We start from the raw sequence: 14,481 nt of genomic DNA on the forward strand, positions 1-14,481 counted from the left end.
AATGGCAAATATGAACCAAGCCTAAACCCCTGATATATGGAGGCTGGAGAACCCATGTGGTCCAGCAAGCCTGAACATTCTCTGCTATTACATGCCAAAAGTCCATAACTGTGGTCATATGAAGCTTCTGCAATGCAAACTTCCTCTGATGAAGTCAGTAGTCCGGGGTTTATTACATGAAGTTCTCAGCGTAGGTGCTCCATATGTTTTCAAGCATGACTGCTGTTCCATTCTTTTAGCAGTTCTTACAATTATCTTATGTGACTTAGGTGGCCATTGCATGTTTTTGCTGTCCAATAACAGATTATAGAGCTGGTCAATGAGACGATAATAATTCCAGCTTGCATGCAAATTGTGTGAGGCAGGGAACTGTGCCAATCAAATGCACTTTCTGCTGATTTAGATTGGACCATTGACAAGCTGCATGCAAGCCACACCTATTTGCACCTCACTGCCCATCTCTAATTTTCAAAACAATCTTATCCAGGTTTGCTGCACTTCTAAATGTTTATAAATCAGTACCAGAATGCCTGTAATGGGGAAACAGTCTAGCAGCTCGAGTGTGGTGAGCTAGCCTTTGACATAATGAATTCAGTTCAGTAAAAGTACTATTAATACATGTTAAATAGTTTGCCTTAATTACAATAATCAAACTTTAAAGCATTTGATATTACTAAAGTAATATCTTTTGATATTACTAAAGTGGCTGTAGAAGCAACATGCAAGACATCCATGTCGCAGTTTATGACTGAAACACACAAACAACTAAACCGGATTGCCACATACATTTGTAGGGCACTGATGTAGGAGATAGCTTAAAGGAAAACTGAAGTAAGAAGAGTATGGATGCTGCCATATGTATTTCCTTTTAAACAATACCAGTTGCCTGGCAGGAGTGCTGATCTATTTGGCTGCAGTAGTGTCTGAATCTCACCAGAAACAAGCATGCGGTTAATCTTGTCAGATCTGACAAATATGTCAGAAACACCTGATCTGCATGTTTGTTCAGGGTCTGTGACTAAAAGTATTAGGGGCAGAGGATCAACAGGATAGCCAGGCAACTGTTATTGCCTTTAAGGAAATAAATATGGCAGCCTCCATATCCCTCGCGTTGGTTAACTTTTAGTACAGTACTTGTCCTTTAACTTTAGTTACACTGAGTGGTGTAAAGCTGCACATGAGAGACCACCCTAATGAATAGCACTGCATTATCAGCAGAGAGGGTGGGCAAGGAAGTTATTTGGCAATACACTTGCTAGGTGTGGATGCTGTGAGGTATGAAATGGGTTTGATCATTTGTAGGGCGTAATCAGGAAAAGGAGTGAATGAGCCAGGGATAATCCCTGACTGGAGGAAATGGGGGGACACTGATGTAAAGGGAGGGATAGATAGTAGCATGCTGAGGTATTATATGAAATGCATTTTTGTCAAAACTTTGAAATGCTTGCCAGATACTAAGCGATTTCACCTAGCTTGACAGTTTGGGAGGGTGCGGCCTCTGGCATATTTTCATTGCCTCTGTCACCTCCCTTTTACATCAGGATCCAGCTGGACACAAATGATTACTGTAGTCAGCAAGATACTGTATTTCATACCACTCAGGATTTCTAAATGAATAGTTCCAGCTTCCTTACAGATATAAAACACTTGTTGCAGCCTTCATAATCCACTCAATATTATTATTTTTTATCTTTGTTGGACAAATATCAACATTTTTCACCACTGCTGCCTGTGGGGTTTAAGGTGGCTCTTTTCAGACATCAGAATTTTAGGGGGTTACACTACATAATGAAAGGGATACAAAATGAGCCAGCAGTTATTTCCAGTTAACTTAAAGTCAATGAGAACCATGAGGTGAAAAAAAGTCATATACTTACCTAAGGAGTGGGAAGGCTCTGGTTCCTAATGAGCCTTCCCTCTCCTCTCCTGGTGCCCTCAGTGCAGCGCTGGCTCCCGTGTTTGAATCCCCCCGTAGTTTGCCTATGTCTGAAAAGAGGAAGGAAGAACAGGATAAACAAGAAACTGGTACTGTTTAAACGGAAATAAATATGGCAGCCTCCGTACCCCTCTCATTACAGTTGTCCTTTAAAGTCAATGGGAACCGTGGGGTAAAAAAAAAAGCCAGATACTTATCTAAGAATGGGAAGGCTCTGGGTCCTAATGAGCATTCCCTTTCCTCTCCCGATGCCCTCGGTGCAGTGATGTCCCCGGGAGCAGTATTCAACCAATTCAGTCAAATACTGCTCGCTCCGCTGCCGAAGGAGACTTCATAAAGTAAACAGGCCACTCTACAGTGTGCAAGCGCGAGCGCCCTCTCTCGCACACCTGCGCATGTGTAGTATGGAGCCACCTGTCTTCGGGAGGACTTGGCTCCCAAAGACTTCCAAAGTCCCTCGTGGCGGGGGATTCAAACACGGGAGCCAGCGCTGCACTGAGGGCACCAGGAGAGGAGAGGGAAGGCTCATTAGGAACCAGAGCCTTCCCTCTCCTTAGGTAAGTATATGACTAAGCACATAAATAATCACTTAGCTGGTATTGAAATGGGAATTATTACTCATAAATCATCGTACAGCAGAGTCCCAGTTACCCAGAACTCAACTAACCAGAATTCTCAACCAACCAGCACAAATCGCCGGAAGTACTCACAGTGGTGAAGGCCAACTTCTTAGGCTTTTTGTAGGCTCTGCTGTGCTTAAAGACTGGGTTCCATGGCTCTCACAAGGTTGTTATACTTTCACTTAATGTATTTTAACATTTAATACAGAGTTCATGGTATGTATACAGAGTCGGAAATTGTACTGTATTAACTAGGCCTATTTTTAACATTCAGTCTCAAGTGACCTGAAAGCACACTTATCTGGCATCAGCCTATCCCCATGGGTGCCGGATAATATGGACTTTGCTGTAATTGTTGCTTCCTGCTTTGTACTGACTTTTGCACCAATGAGACAAACAGAGAGGACAATGCTGGGTTCTTTATACTGTTGCAATGATTTTCAGCAAGTTTCCATAACCATTTAAAGCAACTGCAGGCTAAACATAATATTTACTGTTTTTGCATTAAAATACAAAATGATTTGAAGAATGATATCTGATACATAGATCTCTGTAACAAGCTGAAGTAACCCTTTAATTGTTTAATTTAAGCAACGCTGTTCCACACTTGACAGTGTCCACTAAGATTAGTGACACGTTCTGTGAACACAGGTTTATCTTATGTTCAGAATTGTTTTAGGTATGCAATTTGCTGACTGTAGGAAACCATTCAGTGATGCAGAACTGCATAATTTTCTTTAAAGGACTTCCGAGGCCAAAACTAAGAAAATTACACTGTACCTTTTTCTTAGCCAGATCCACGGAGGACGCCCTGCGCGTCCTCCGCTCCGTTCTGCCGTCAGTGTCGGCCTATTCGTTCCCCCAGGGCAAGCCCTGACCCCACCGAATGGGTCGCATCGATGCCACCCCTAAGATGGCCGCCGCCTTGATCCGCGGCTGCGCAGTACGCTTTGCCGCGATTGCGACTGCGCAGCCTTTAGCCCGCCTCTCGCCGCGTATGGGTCCCGGCATCCTCCTGAAGCGTGCGGCGGGAGGCGGGCTAAAGGCTGCGCAGTCGCAATTGCAGCAAAGCGTACTGCGCAGCCGCGGATCAAGGCGGTGGCCATCTTAGGGGTGGCATCGATGCGACCCGTTCGGTGGGGTCGGGGCTTGCCCTGGGGGAACGAAAAGGCCGACACTGACGGCAGAACGAAGCCGAGGACGCGCAGGGCGTCCTCTGTGGATTCGGCTAAGAAAAAGGTACAGTGTAATTTTCTTAGTTTTGGCCTCGGAAGTCCTTTAAGGTGTCCATTAGTCTTGTGGCAAATAGAAACATTCACATGGAGAGAGGAATGGAAGTGGGCACCTTGCCTGAGGCACCAGAATGACTCTGTATACATAGAACGATTCACCTTCTGCATGGTAAGGCTTGGGTGCAGCTACAAGCACACTACACATGGCATTCCTTGGCTCGCAGATAGGTGTCCTGGATTTTGTGAATAGGGATGAACCAACAAACTACAACAGCAAATAGAAGCTGTGGACTTGACATCACCAATAATTACATGCAGTGTTTGGGGTGATTTGCGGTTTTTGGGTTGCACAGAAATGCATCTCAGCTCAATGGAGATGGACTACTCCAAAATCTGTCAGATTTTCACTATCTACTGTAAGTGACAGCAACATAGGAAAAAAAAGTTTTTTTTTATAGTGCATTTTACTGTGGGGAAAATTTAAAATTTTTACATCTCTATTTTAAAAGTTTCACTATAGTGGTCTTTTAACTTAGTTTTTGGTATAATGTATTTTTGGTTGTGTAAAATTAGTAATTTCAAAGCTGGTAAGATTCAGACATTGACACAAACTGATATCACAAAGAAAATAAATATTCAGTAAATATACAGAGAAAGTGGTCTGTATGTATACTGCATTGTTAAAGACTAATCTAGAACAGAGGTAGATTCCAAACAACAAATTTATGTAACTATTATATTAACACAAGCTCTGTTCGCTTGTATCTGTGTTACAATCCAGCCTGTATTTTCCAACTACCCTCAGAGTTTCTGGTAGAAAATACCTTAAAGATCCTGCCTTTCACATCCTAATCTAAAGAGGAAACAGGAAAAGGGAACTGACTCCCTGTGCTTAGACAGCAGCGAGACAGTAGTAAAGCCGTGTCCATGGGAAAGCAGGGGAAAACTACTGCACGCTACATACAGCACAGCTCACCAACATACTGCACACGCAAATAGTATGTAAACCGCACCACTTCTATGAACGCCTGTGGAAATTGGATGGATATATTTTGGAAAGCATGGATTTTTTAGCAGTTTTTGCTCTCTATCTCTCTGGATTACTGGTTTCAGGTAGGAAAATTCAATTACTTTCTATACCCAGCAAAAGATTTCTCATGGATAGCCTTTGTGTAGGGGCGGGCTGTACATGTTTAGAAGAGTATGGTTATTTAGCCAACTATATAGATAATGTGTGTAAATGTTGGGAACGACTGTATGCTACAGTTCTACATTGTGGAATCTGTGACATGGTTTTGATTGAGTTACAATAACAGTATGGTGTATTTCACACATGGCATATAAACCACACATTACTTCACAGTTGGCTGAGGAATTCTGGTTGATAGCCTATACTGGAGTGCCTCAACTTGGCGGAGGTCTCCATGCACGGGACAGACGTGTATTCATTGTTACATGATTGTGGCTTCACACTGTTTCAGGATTCTGTGGACTGGTCTGATGTTGGTTTGACAAACTGTTGCCTATGCCTTTCAAACTGCATGTGGGATTTATGGTTGGTCATAGTGTACTGGATTTTTTAGGTTCTGCTGTTAATTGGGTTCAATCATCTCTTTTCCATTTAAAGGAAGTATAAAAGGAGTATAGTCAGGGGTGTAACTAGAGGGGAGCAGCACCTATGATCACAGAAGGGCCCGGCGCTGGGGGGGGGGGGCTCCAACTACTAACATTCCCTTTCTCCTATACAGGAAATTATACTTCAGTGCAGTTGTTTTTGTGGCTATACTTGTTATGGGTGTGAAGATCATGATGGCTACACTTGTTTTAGGACCCTTGTGATTTGGGCCCCAAGGCCGTGAAGGGCACCAAGGGGAGGCAAGGGAAGGGGTATGAACATTGGGTGACGGGGCTCCCTCAAAGTTTCGCTGGGAGGCCTAATGAATTGTAGTTACACCACTGAGTATAGGCCATTGCTGATTTCCTTTTACAAATGCTATTTACCTGTGTGTAATGTTGATCCTCCGCCTCTTTTACTTTTGAATCATATGTGTAGAATGGGTCCTTATTCAATTCACTCGTTCTCCTAAGTTTTCTCCTCAGTAATATTTTCACACCTTATCAATAAAATTATTTTTAACCCACCAGCAAGCCAGAAAATACTCAGAATAATTTTGACAGTACTATTTCACCTGCTTTTTAGTATTTAATTGCAGAGTGCTGAAAAAATATTTTAAACAGAAGATGATAAATGATCTCATAGGAGAAAACTTAGGGGAAAAAAAGAGAATGGAATAAGGGCCCCTGTGTTCTAATTTCAATGATGAAACTTTCTAAGCGTGTTACTGAACTTCTAAATGCTAAAAAAAAAAATCCCACTCTTAATAACAGCTAAGTGTATTCCTCTCACTGTGATATTGCCCTGCAAATACCCCAGAATGGTTGGGTTTACAAAAGAAAATAAGTGTTGTACTATGTGCAAATGTTACTGTGAATGTACTCCTTCCATTGTCAAGTGATGTCGCTAAGGAACACACTTGACTGTTTTCGTGCGCGTTTTCTGCACAGAAAAACTGAGAACTCCTGTTAATGAGTGGGCTAGTTCACACTGCGTTTTTTCGCGTGCAGAAAAAAACTGACATTCTGCATGATAGTTCTGCTGCTGTGAAAAAAAAGTGCACGTTTTTCTGCATAGAAACACACTCGCAGTGTGCAGAAAAGGCTTGCAGAAAAACGTGCAAAGAAAACTGAAAGACAAGTGTGTTCCCTGCCTAAGGCTCATGAGAATTGCAGTCGTGTGCCTAACAGGCAATTAGTGCAGGATGTGACATTAAATCCTCCCTATAGCCCCACTACCAGGCTGTAACTACAAATCATAGTGCCCTCCTTCAGTAACACTCCCTTTCCCCTTCGCCCTATGGACCACCATTACACTCCTCTCCCACTTACAATGCAGCCACCATAATCTTCCCCCTCCCTGTAACAAATGCGGCAACAACTGCACCTGTTCTGGGGAGGAGAGTGGGCCTGTTAGAGAGAAAGGGGAGTTAAGGGCCAGTTCCCATTTATGTGGATGCAAAACCGGCATGGTAAGTGCATATGCTTGGTGGATGCGCTCTATCCATTTTGCATAGTCTTTTGCAACCCTATGGAGATCTTTATGCTTCTGACCAGCACTGATCTGACTGTGTGCCTGGACCTAGCAGAGGAGGCGGCAGAATCAGAATTGGGGAACTACATGATCATTTGCGTGACAGCGGTGATTGAAGCATGCAAAGTGGATACGGTGACCGCCTAGGGAGAATGGATACTGTCCATTCTCATAGGCTTTCATTGTAGCAAGTAAGGACTCTGCGTTCCATCTACTGCAACATGGCAAACTGATCCTTCTTTTTTTAACAAGTAGAAGCAGATCCTGTTTTTAACATTAGGAGCCACTTCCTGTGCTGAGTGGTGCTAAAAAAAAGTCCCAAACAGGTATAGAGACATTTCTGCCCTCTCTGTACCTGAGTCACCCCCACACCCTGTACACACCCTGTACACACACACACACACACACTATGCAACTAATATAGGGAAATCATTTGTATAAATGAATACAATGAATTTGTATTGCACTAAGCTGGTGTCAGGCGGTATGTGGGAACATACTTGCAGTGAATGCCATGTGGGAACTATGGGTGGATGTGGATGTGAGTTCAAGGTGCATGTGGGTGGGAGATAAGGGCGCATGTGGCTGGGAGAACAGGGTGCATGTGGGTGTCAGCTCAGGGTGCATGTGGGTGTCAGCTCAGGGTGCATGTGGGTGTCTGCTCAGGGTGCATGTGGGTGGGAGATCAAGGTGCATGTGGCTGGGAGAACAGGGTGCATGTGGGTGTCAGCTCAGGGTGCATGTGGGTGTCAGCTCAGGGTGCATGTGGGTGGGAGATCAAGGTGCATGTGGCTGGGAGAACAGGGTGCATGTGGGTGTCCGCTCAGGGTGCATGTGGGTGTCCGCTCAGGGTGGATGTGGGTGGGAGATCAGGGTGCATGTGGCTGGGAGAACAGGGTGCATGTCGGTGTCCGCTCAGGGTGCATGTAGGTGGGAGATCAGGGTGCATGTGGGTGTCAGCTCAGGGTGCATGTGAGTGTGAGCTCAGGGTGCATGTGGCTAGGAGAACAGGGTGCATGTGGGTACCAGAGCAGGGTGCATGTGGGTGAGAGCTCAGAGTGCATGTGGTTGCCAGCGCAGTGGGCATGTGGGTGAGAGCTCAGAGTGCATGTGGTGGCCAGCGCAGGGAGCATGGAGTAGTCAGCTCAGGGTGTATCTGGATGCTAGCGCAGGGTGCATGTGGGTGTCAGCTCAAGGTGCATGTGAGTGGGAGCTCAGAGTGCATGTGGTTGCCAGCGCAGGGTGCATGGAGGAGTCAGCTCAGAGTGCATGCGGGTGGGAGCTCAGGGTGCATGTGGGTGTCAATGCAGGGTGCATGTGGGTGCCAGAGCAGGGTGCATGGAGGAGTCAGCTCAGGGTGCATGCGGGTGGGAGCTCAGGGTGCATGTGGATGTCAGCAGAGGGGACATGTGGGTGGGAGCTCAGGGTGCATAGAAGAGTCAGCTCAGGGTGCATGTGAATGAGAGCTCAGGGTGCATGTGGGTGCCAGCTCAGGGTGCATGTGGGTGTCAGCTCAGGGTGCATGCGGGTGGGAGCTCAGGGTGCATGTGGGTGTCAGCACAGGGGGCATGTGGTGGGAGCTCAGGGTGCATAGAAGAGTCAGCTCAGGGTGCATGTGGGTGCCCACTCAGGGTGCATGTGGGTAGGAGCTCAGGATGCACGTGGCTTGGAGAACAGCTTGCATGTGGGCATCAGCTCAGGCTCCATGTGAGTGTCAGCTCAGGTTGCATGTGAGCGCCAGCTCAGGGTGCATGTGGCTGGGAGAACAGGGTACATGTGGCTGGGAGAACAGGGTGCATGTGGGTGTCTGCTCAGGCTGCATGTGGGCGTCAGCTCAGGGTACATGTGGCTGGGAGAACAGGGTACATGTGGCTGGGAGAACAGGGTGCATGTGGGTGCCAGCTCAGGCTGCATATGGGCGTCAGCTCAGGGTACATGTGGCTGGGAGAACAGGGTACATGTGGCTGGGAGAACAGGGTACATGTGGCTGGGAGAACAGGGTGCATGTGGGCGTCAGCTCAGGGTGCATGGGGATAGAAGCTCAGGGTGCATGTGGCTGGGAGAACAGGGTACATGTGGCTGGGAGAACAGGGTACATGTGGCTGGAAGAACAGGGTGCATGTGGGCGTCAGCTCAGGGTGCATGGGGATAGAAGCTCAGGGTGCATGTGGCTGGGAGAACAGGGTACATGTGGCTGGGAGAACAGGGTGCATGTGAGTGTCAGCTCAGGCTGCATGTGGGCGTCAGCTCAGGGTGCATGGGGATAGGAGCTCAGGGTACATGTGGCTGGGGGAACAGGGTACATGTGGCTGGGGGAACAGGGTACATGTGGCTGGGAGAACAGGGTGCATGTGGGCATCAGCTCAGGCTGCATGTGGGCGTCAGTTCAGGGTGCATGTAGGGGTCAGCGCAGGGTGCATGTAGGTGGGAGTTCAGGATGCATGTGGCTGGCAGCATAGGAGGAGTATTGACTTTTCCCTGGAGGATGGAGCAGCAGCACAGAGGAAGTGGATGTCACATGACCTGCCCCTCTTCCTGCAGTCAGAGAATGTAACCTCTGGGGGAAGAAAGCAATGTGCAGCAAGAGGGCAGGGCAGACGAGGGGGTGGGGCAGAGGAAAAGGGAGAGCAGACAAGTCTGTCACATGTTCGTCCCTGCTGCTGACCAATCATACAACAGGTAAGGCATGGCCAGCAGGGGAGGAGGAGGTGGTGAGAGGCTAGCTAGCTTTTTGCTGATCTCCTGTCTCACACAATTGAAAGGGGGCACACTGGGAGAGATTGGGGCTCACTACTGGAGGCAGCCACAGCAGCATTCCCTTTACTTCTGATGGCGCTCTGGCTGGAAATGGCTCTAATGGCAGCCTCCATATTCCCTTCACTTTAGGGGCCTTCATACTTACTGTGTCGCATGACGATACACTCCCCCGCCGCAACTCAACGCTGTGGCCATGAAAGTTTAAGAGAAAGTCTATGTTCCCAGAGAAAACTGGTGTGGCTGGCAAAACTAATCAGCTTTCAATCTTCAAGAAAAAAGCAGTTAGCGTGCACCTTCCGTCTTAAAAGTAGATGATTTAATGCCCAAAGATAGACAGTACATTCTTAATTGCAAGCAGGTTGTTCATTTCATCATACACTGACATCCCCGGATGGGGTAAACAAAGCCAGGCAAATCTTACGTGACCGTTGGTAGCAGGGGTGTGCGGGTGGGAGGTGGGTGGAGGCTGTAGCGGTGGAGCGACGGCCGTTTCGCGTCTGTCTGACGCTTGGTCACGCGTACCACAGTGGTACGCGTGACCAAGCGTCAGACAGACGCGAAACGGCCGTCGCTCCACCGCTACAGCCTCCACCCACCTCCCACCCGCACACCCCTGCTACCAACGGTCACGTAAGATTTGCCTGGCTTTGTTTACCCCATCCGGGGATGTCAGTGTATGATGAAATGAACAACCTGCTTGCAATTAAGAATGTACTGTCTATCTTTGGGCATTAAATCATCTACTTTTAAGACGGAAGGTGCACGCTAACTGCTTTTTTCTTGAAGATTGAATGTTGACGTGACTTTTCCACTATACACAGCTGTGCACACGTCCACCATACCAGTCGACGGAAAAAGCAAGCAGGCAAGGTACAGGGATCAGAATCAATATATTGCAAAGTGTCACTTATACAGCTCGGCTCAAGTGTACATACATTTCCTATGGGATGTGCCACACACCTACATTTTCTTATCTTACTTTAACAAAACTAATCAGCTGCTATTGATCTCAGTTACCGAAGTGATTTTCTTAGGTCCTACAGCTTTATATGCAAGGGATCCATTGCTTCACTACTCTGGATTGTCTATCCAGCAAAACCTTATGCCCAAGAGTGTAATAAGGGGATTTGTATACGTTAACCATGAAACAGTTGGTCTAAAACAAATATAGTTTCCATATTTATTATTTAAGCAAGAGTATTACAATAAAATGAAATATATAACTGGTGTCATTTGCATAGTCTGTAATGTAAGAATCCATTTTCTAGCTGATATTATGGAGTTAATATACCATTAGACTGAAACATTTAGGGAATCACAAATTTTACTGTAAGCACTTGATGCTTCTGTACAGACCGGTTGTTCCATCACCAGCTGCAGGACATTACTTAAGGTGGCCACTAACGGTCCAATTTCTAGCGAAAAATCATTCGAGCGATCAGAAATTCTGATCGGACGAAAAATCGTTCACTACACCATCAACTAACCAATCATTGCTTTTTATCTATCACGACCAACAAGAAAATCCAAATTTTGGTTTGACGAAAATTCATTCGGACGATTGTTTTTATAATCATTCATTATCAATTGTGCCCATCAACTGAGATTATTTACAACCAATCCGATCAGAATTTCTGATCGCTCGAACGATTTTTCGCTAGAAATTGGACCGTTAGTGGCCAGCTTTACTGTTTGCTTGTGCTCGATTTGAAGGAACTATTGGCTTAAAAAGACCCTCATTAACCTTTTACCACTAAGAGTGTGGTTTTGTATATGCCAGCTACCTATATTCATTTGTGGGTGGACATACGGTAATGTCTTCAATAACATCTGCTGTTATCAACATACCATGATTCTGGATGAGGCAGAGGCAGATTAAATATTCCCTGACAAAATATAATCTGGATAATGATTTTATACATTTTATAATGTTTTGATGATTGAGTTTATTTTTTATACTCCTTAGCAATTACACATGATTGACGGTCACTTGCAGCTTCATAGGCTGGTCTTAAAGAGTACTTCCTGTGTAAAATAGAGAGCATGCAAAGTAAGATTCCTCTATCATTGCTGCCACGATTAGTGGATGGTAAGGTTATCTACTCACCTACTGGTTCCTAATTCATTAATGCCCCCCCTTCCTTGGCAAAGCCACCATGGCACAGTTTTTTTTTATAAAGTCTTCTGAAGCTCTGAGGGAACTGCCACCTATTTGCCGCAGTAGCTTAGTTGGTGGCTGCCGAGCTGGGGGCTGGCCATGGCAGTCATGTTTGAGGTGTTCATAGAGCTTCCGAGGACTTTGAGAAACATGGCAGGGGTAGTCTTATAAATGAAAGTGGGCAGTCCTACAAATTAAGGGGGGTAATTAATGATTTACAGGCAAAGGGTTGAGTCATTATCCCTATCACCCTCCTATACATGCATCTTTACATCGCAGGTTCTGTATTTTACACTGGAAGTCTTCTAAAATTAAACAAAGAGAGAAACTGTCTGCACTGAAGTCCACAGTGTATTATTTGCTCAAAATTCTGCCATATACTGTTTTCTGCGGTGCAGAATCTATTGCAGATCTCTAGTTCTTGGAGGTTCAGTTTGGCCAATCCTACTGTGATTTTGGACAAAAAAGATGAATACTCAGCAACCTTGATCTATGGTTTTTACCTTCACTCCTTCCCTTTTTCTCTCATGCGGTGGCTGTAGGCCCTCTGTTTTATTACCAAGCAAGTACATAATGCAGGATAAACCTAGCAGAGTAGTGGCGCAACTGATTTTCAGTCAAGATAGGATGAAGTGTGGTGCATAGATTGGCAGAATAATCAATATTCTTGGTTGGAAAGTATAGTTTATCTAATAAGCCTGATCTTGTTCCATGTGCAGCTATGGAAAAATCAACAATAGTTGGATTATGCTTTGGCTAACTACAGTCTTAAGGCTTGGTCTACACAAATGACTTTAATTGCTAATGATCAATACATATAATTCCTTGTTGATAGTAAGCATAATTAAAATCAATTTATCAAAAATGAAAAAGATGTCAATAAGATTTTAAATCTCTTTACTCAAACTATTAAAATAATTGTTTTAACCTAAAAGTGTAAACAACCAAAGATCGGTACAAACGTTAAATGGTTTTTGTCTGAAGTACCTAGTCGAGGACCCCTCTACTGAGAATCTAGGGTAAGTACGATGGTCCTAATACGTTGCCCAGAGATCTGGAATTAGGCATCATCTTGGCCGACTAAAAGCCAAGCCCATTGTTCTCTTTCTCCTTTGTGCAATGCACCGTTGTCCCTCATCCCCTTCCATAGCAACAGAATATGTTGCTAACATCTGTACCAAACTTGGAGTCCAGATCCCTGTCTATGGCAGTAATTGTGCGTGTGTCTACACCTTAAACTCCGTTACAATCACACAAAAAAGGTTCTGGACAGCAGCATTTTAAACCTTATGGAGAGGGTCATGAAGTGTCTTCAGCATTCAGGGTTGTAAGGGTTTGAGTTGTTATAATCTGATCCCCACTAGTGTCTAGCCTCGTACACATGTGCTGGGATTATTGCCTGCAGGGATCAGGACTTAATCCCTCAGCTGACAGTTCAGGGCCACATGCAACAAATGATGAAAGGCTGGCAATGCGTCTGTTGCTATGAAGCAGGGACCAACATGTGGAACACAATCGTGCTGGCTGGACATCACAAGATCCGACATGCCAATGTAGCGGTGCTCTTGTACACATGCTAGGTTCTCAGTCAAGGTGGTTTGCCTCAACCAAGTTTATCCAGCGTTTGTGCATTGCTTCTTGCAGCCCAAATAATTATTTATACATTAAAACTGTCCTGGACACTGGTAAGCAAGGGCTGCAGGTCCTTTGTAATGTGAGGTTGCCTCAGTTCAAATTATGTATTTATACAGCGCTATAATCCGCAGAGGAGTTCCTCAGAGGAGTTCAATATCTAATCCCTACCATAGTCATAGTCTTTGTCCCTGTCATAGTCAGTGACAAATTTATTGTCACTGGGCAAAATAAATTAGCTTATGACTAGTTTTTTGTGAGGTAGAAGGAATCCAGTATGACCATCTGAAACTCACGCAGTTAATGGGCACAGGGAGAACATGCAAAGTCCATGCAGATTGTAACCTGGTCCAGCACTGGGACTTAAGTACTGTGCGGCAAGAGTATTATGTAATGTACCACCATGTTACCTAATATTCATATATTGACTGTCATCTGCAAAACTGACCGTGGGTCTGCTCTGCCCGCTATTATTGGTTTATCACTATAGTAGTTGTACTTGCTCGCCTTTAGGGCCTGTTCAGACTATCTGCGTATGAAGAATGCGTTTAAAATCAAAGAAACGCAAGTTGAAAAACGCATGCTTTTTTCTTGCGTTCTAATGCATATTTTATTGCGTTTTGCACACACACGTGACCCAGGGGAAGAAAAAGAATTATGGGAACCAAAGAGGAAAACGGACGCTAAAAACGCAATAGTACGCGTTTTTGATACGCGTCCATAGACTTTCATTGCGTCCGTTTCTATGCGTGACGGACAGAACTGCGTGCAGCAATGCGGATGAGAAACGTATGCGTCTCATACGCATACATGTGAACTAGCCCATTCAAAAGCATTAGGAGCCGTTTCTATGCGTTTTTGGTACCCGTACGTGTTCCCTGAAAACGTCTAGGAACGCGCATAGTCTGAACAGGCCCTTAGTGAGGTTTAGAAACATAAGAGAGCAGCGTCATGCTCACTCACACAATAATGTTGGTATTTGCATGAGCTCCCTGGGC

At 45.2% G+C, this 14,481-nt stretch overlaps 1 protein-coding gene and 1 long non-coding RNA gene across 3 annotated transcripts in view; one reads left to right on the forward strand and one right to left on the reverse strand.

Moving 5' to 3' along the window:
- LOC137517671 (uncharacterized) overlaps nucleotides 1-10,215 on the reverse strand; it is a 28,522-nt gene extending 18,307 nt beyond the window's left edge. The window contains exons 1-2 of the long non-coding RNA XR_011020619.1: nucleotides 9,839-10,215; nucleotides 1,878-1,986 (exon numbers count right to left, since the gene is read on the reverse strand). This is a non-coding gene — a long non-coding RNA (uncharacterized lncRNA). The remainder of the gene's footprint in view (nucleotides 1-1,877; nucleotides 1,987-9,838) is intronic.
- Nucleotides 4,706-14,481, forward strand: part of TEK (TEK receptor tyrosine kinase) — a 142,952-nt gene continuing 133,176 nt past the window's right edge. The window contains exon 1 of one of the 2 annotated variants that reach the window (XM_068234601.1): nucleotides 4,706-4,901. In XM_068234601.1, coding sequence (XP_068090702.1) covers nucleotides 4,850-4,901 — 52 coding nt within the window. In that variant the 5' untranslated portion in view covers nucleotides 4,706-4,849. Of the gene's footprint in view, nucleotides 4,902-10,221; nucleotides 10,564-14,481 lie in introns of those variants that run through there. The other variant, XM_068234608.1, reaches the window with a different exon arrangement.

This window comes from Hyperolius riggenbachi, chromosome 1 (assembly GCF_040937935.1).
Source record: "Hyperolius riggenbachi isolate aHypRig1 chromosome 1, aHypRig1.pri, whole genome shotgun sequence".
NCBI classification, from domain to species: Eukaryota; Metazoa; Chordata; class Amphibia; order Anura; family Hyperoliidae; genus Hyperolius; species Hyperolius riggenbachi.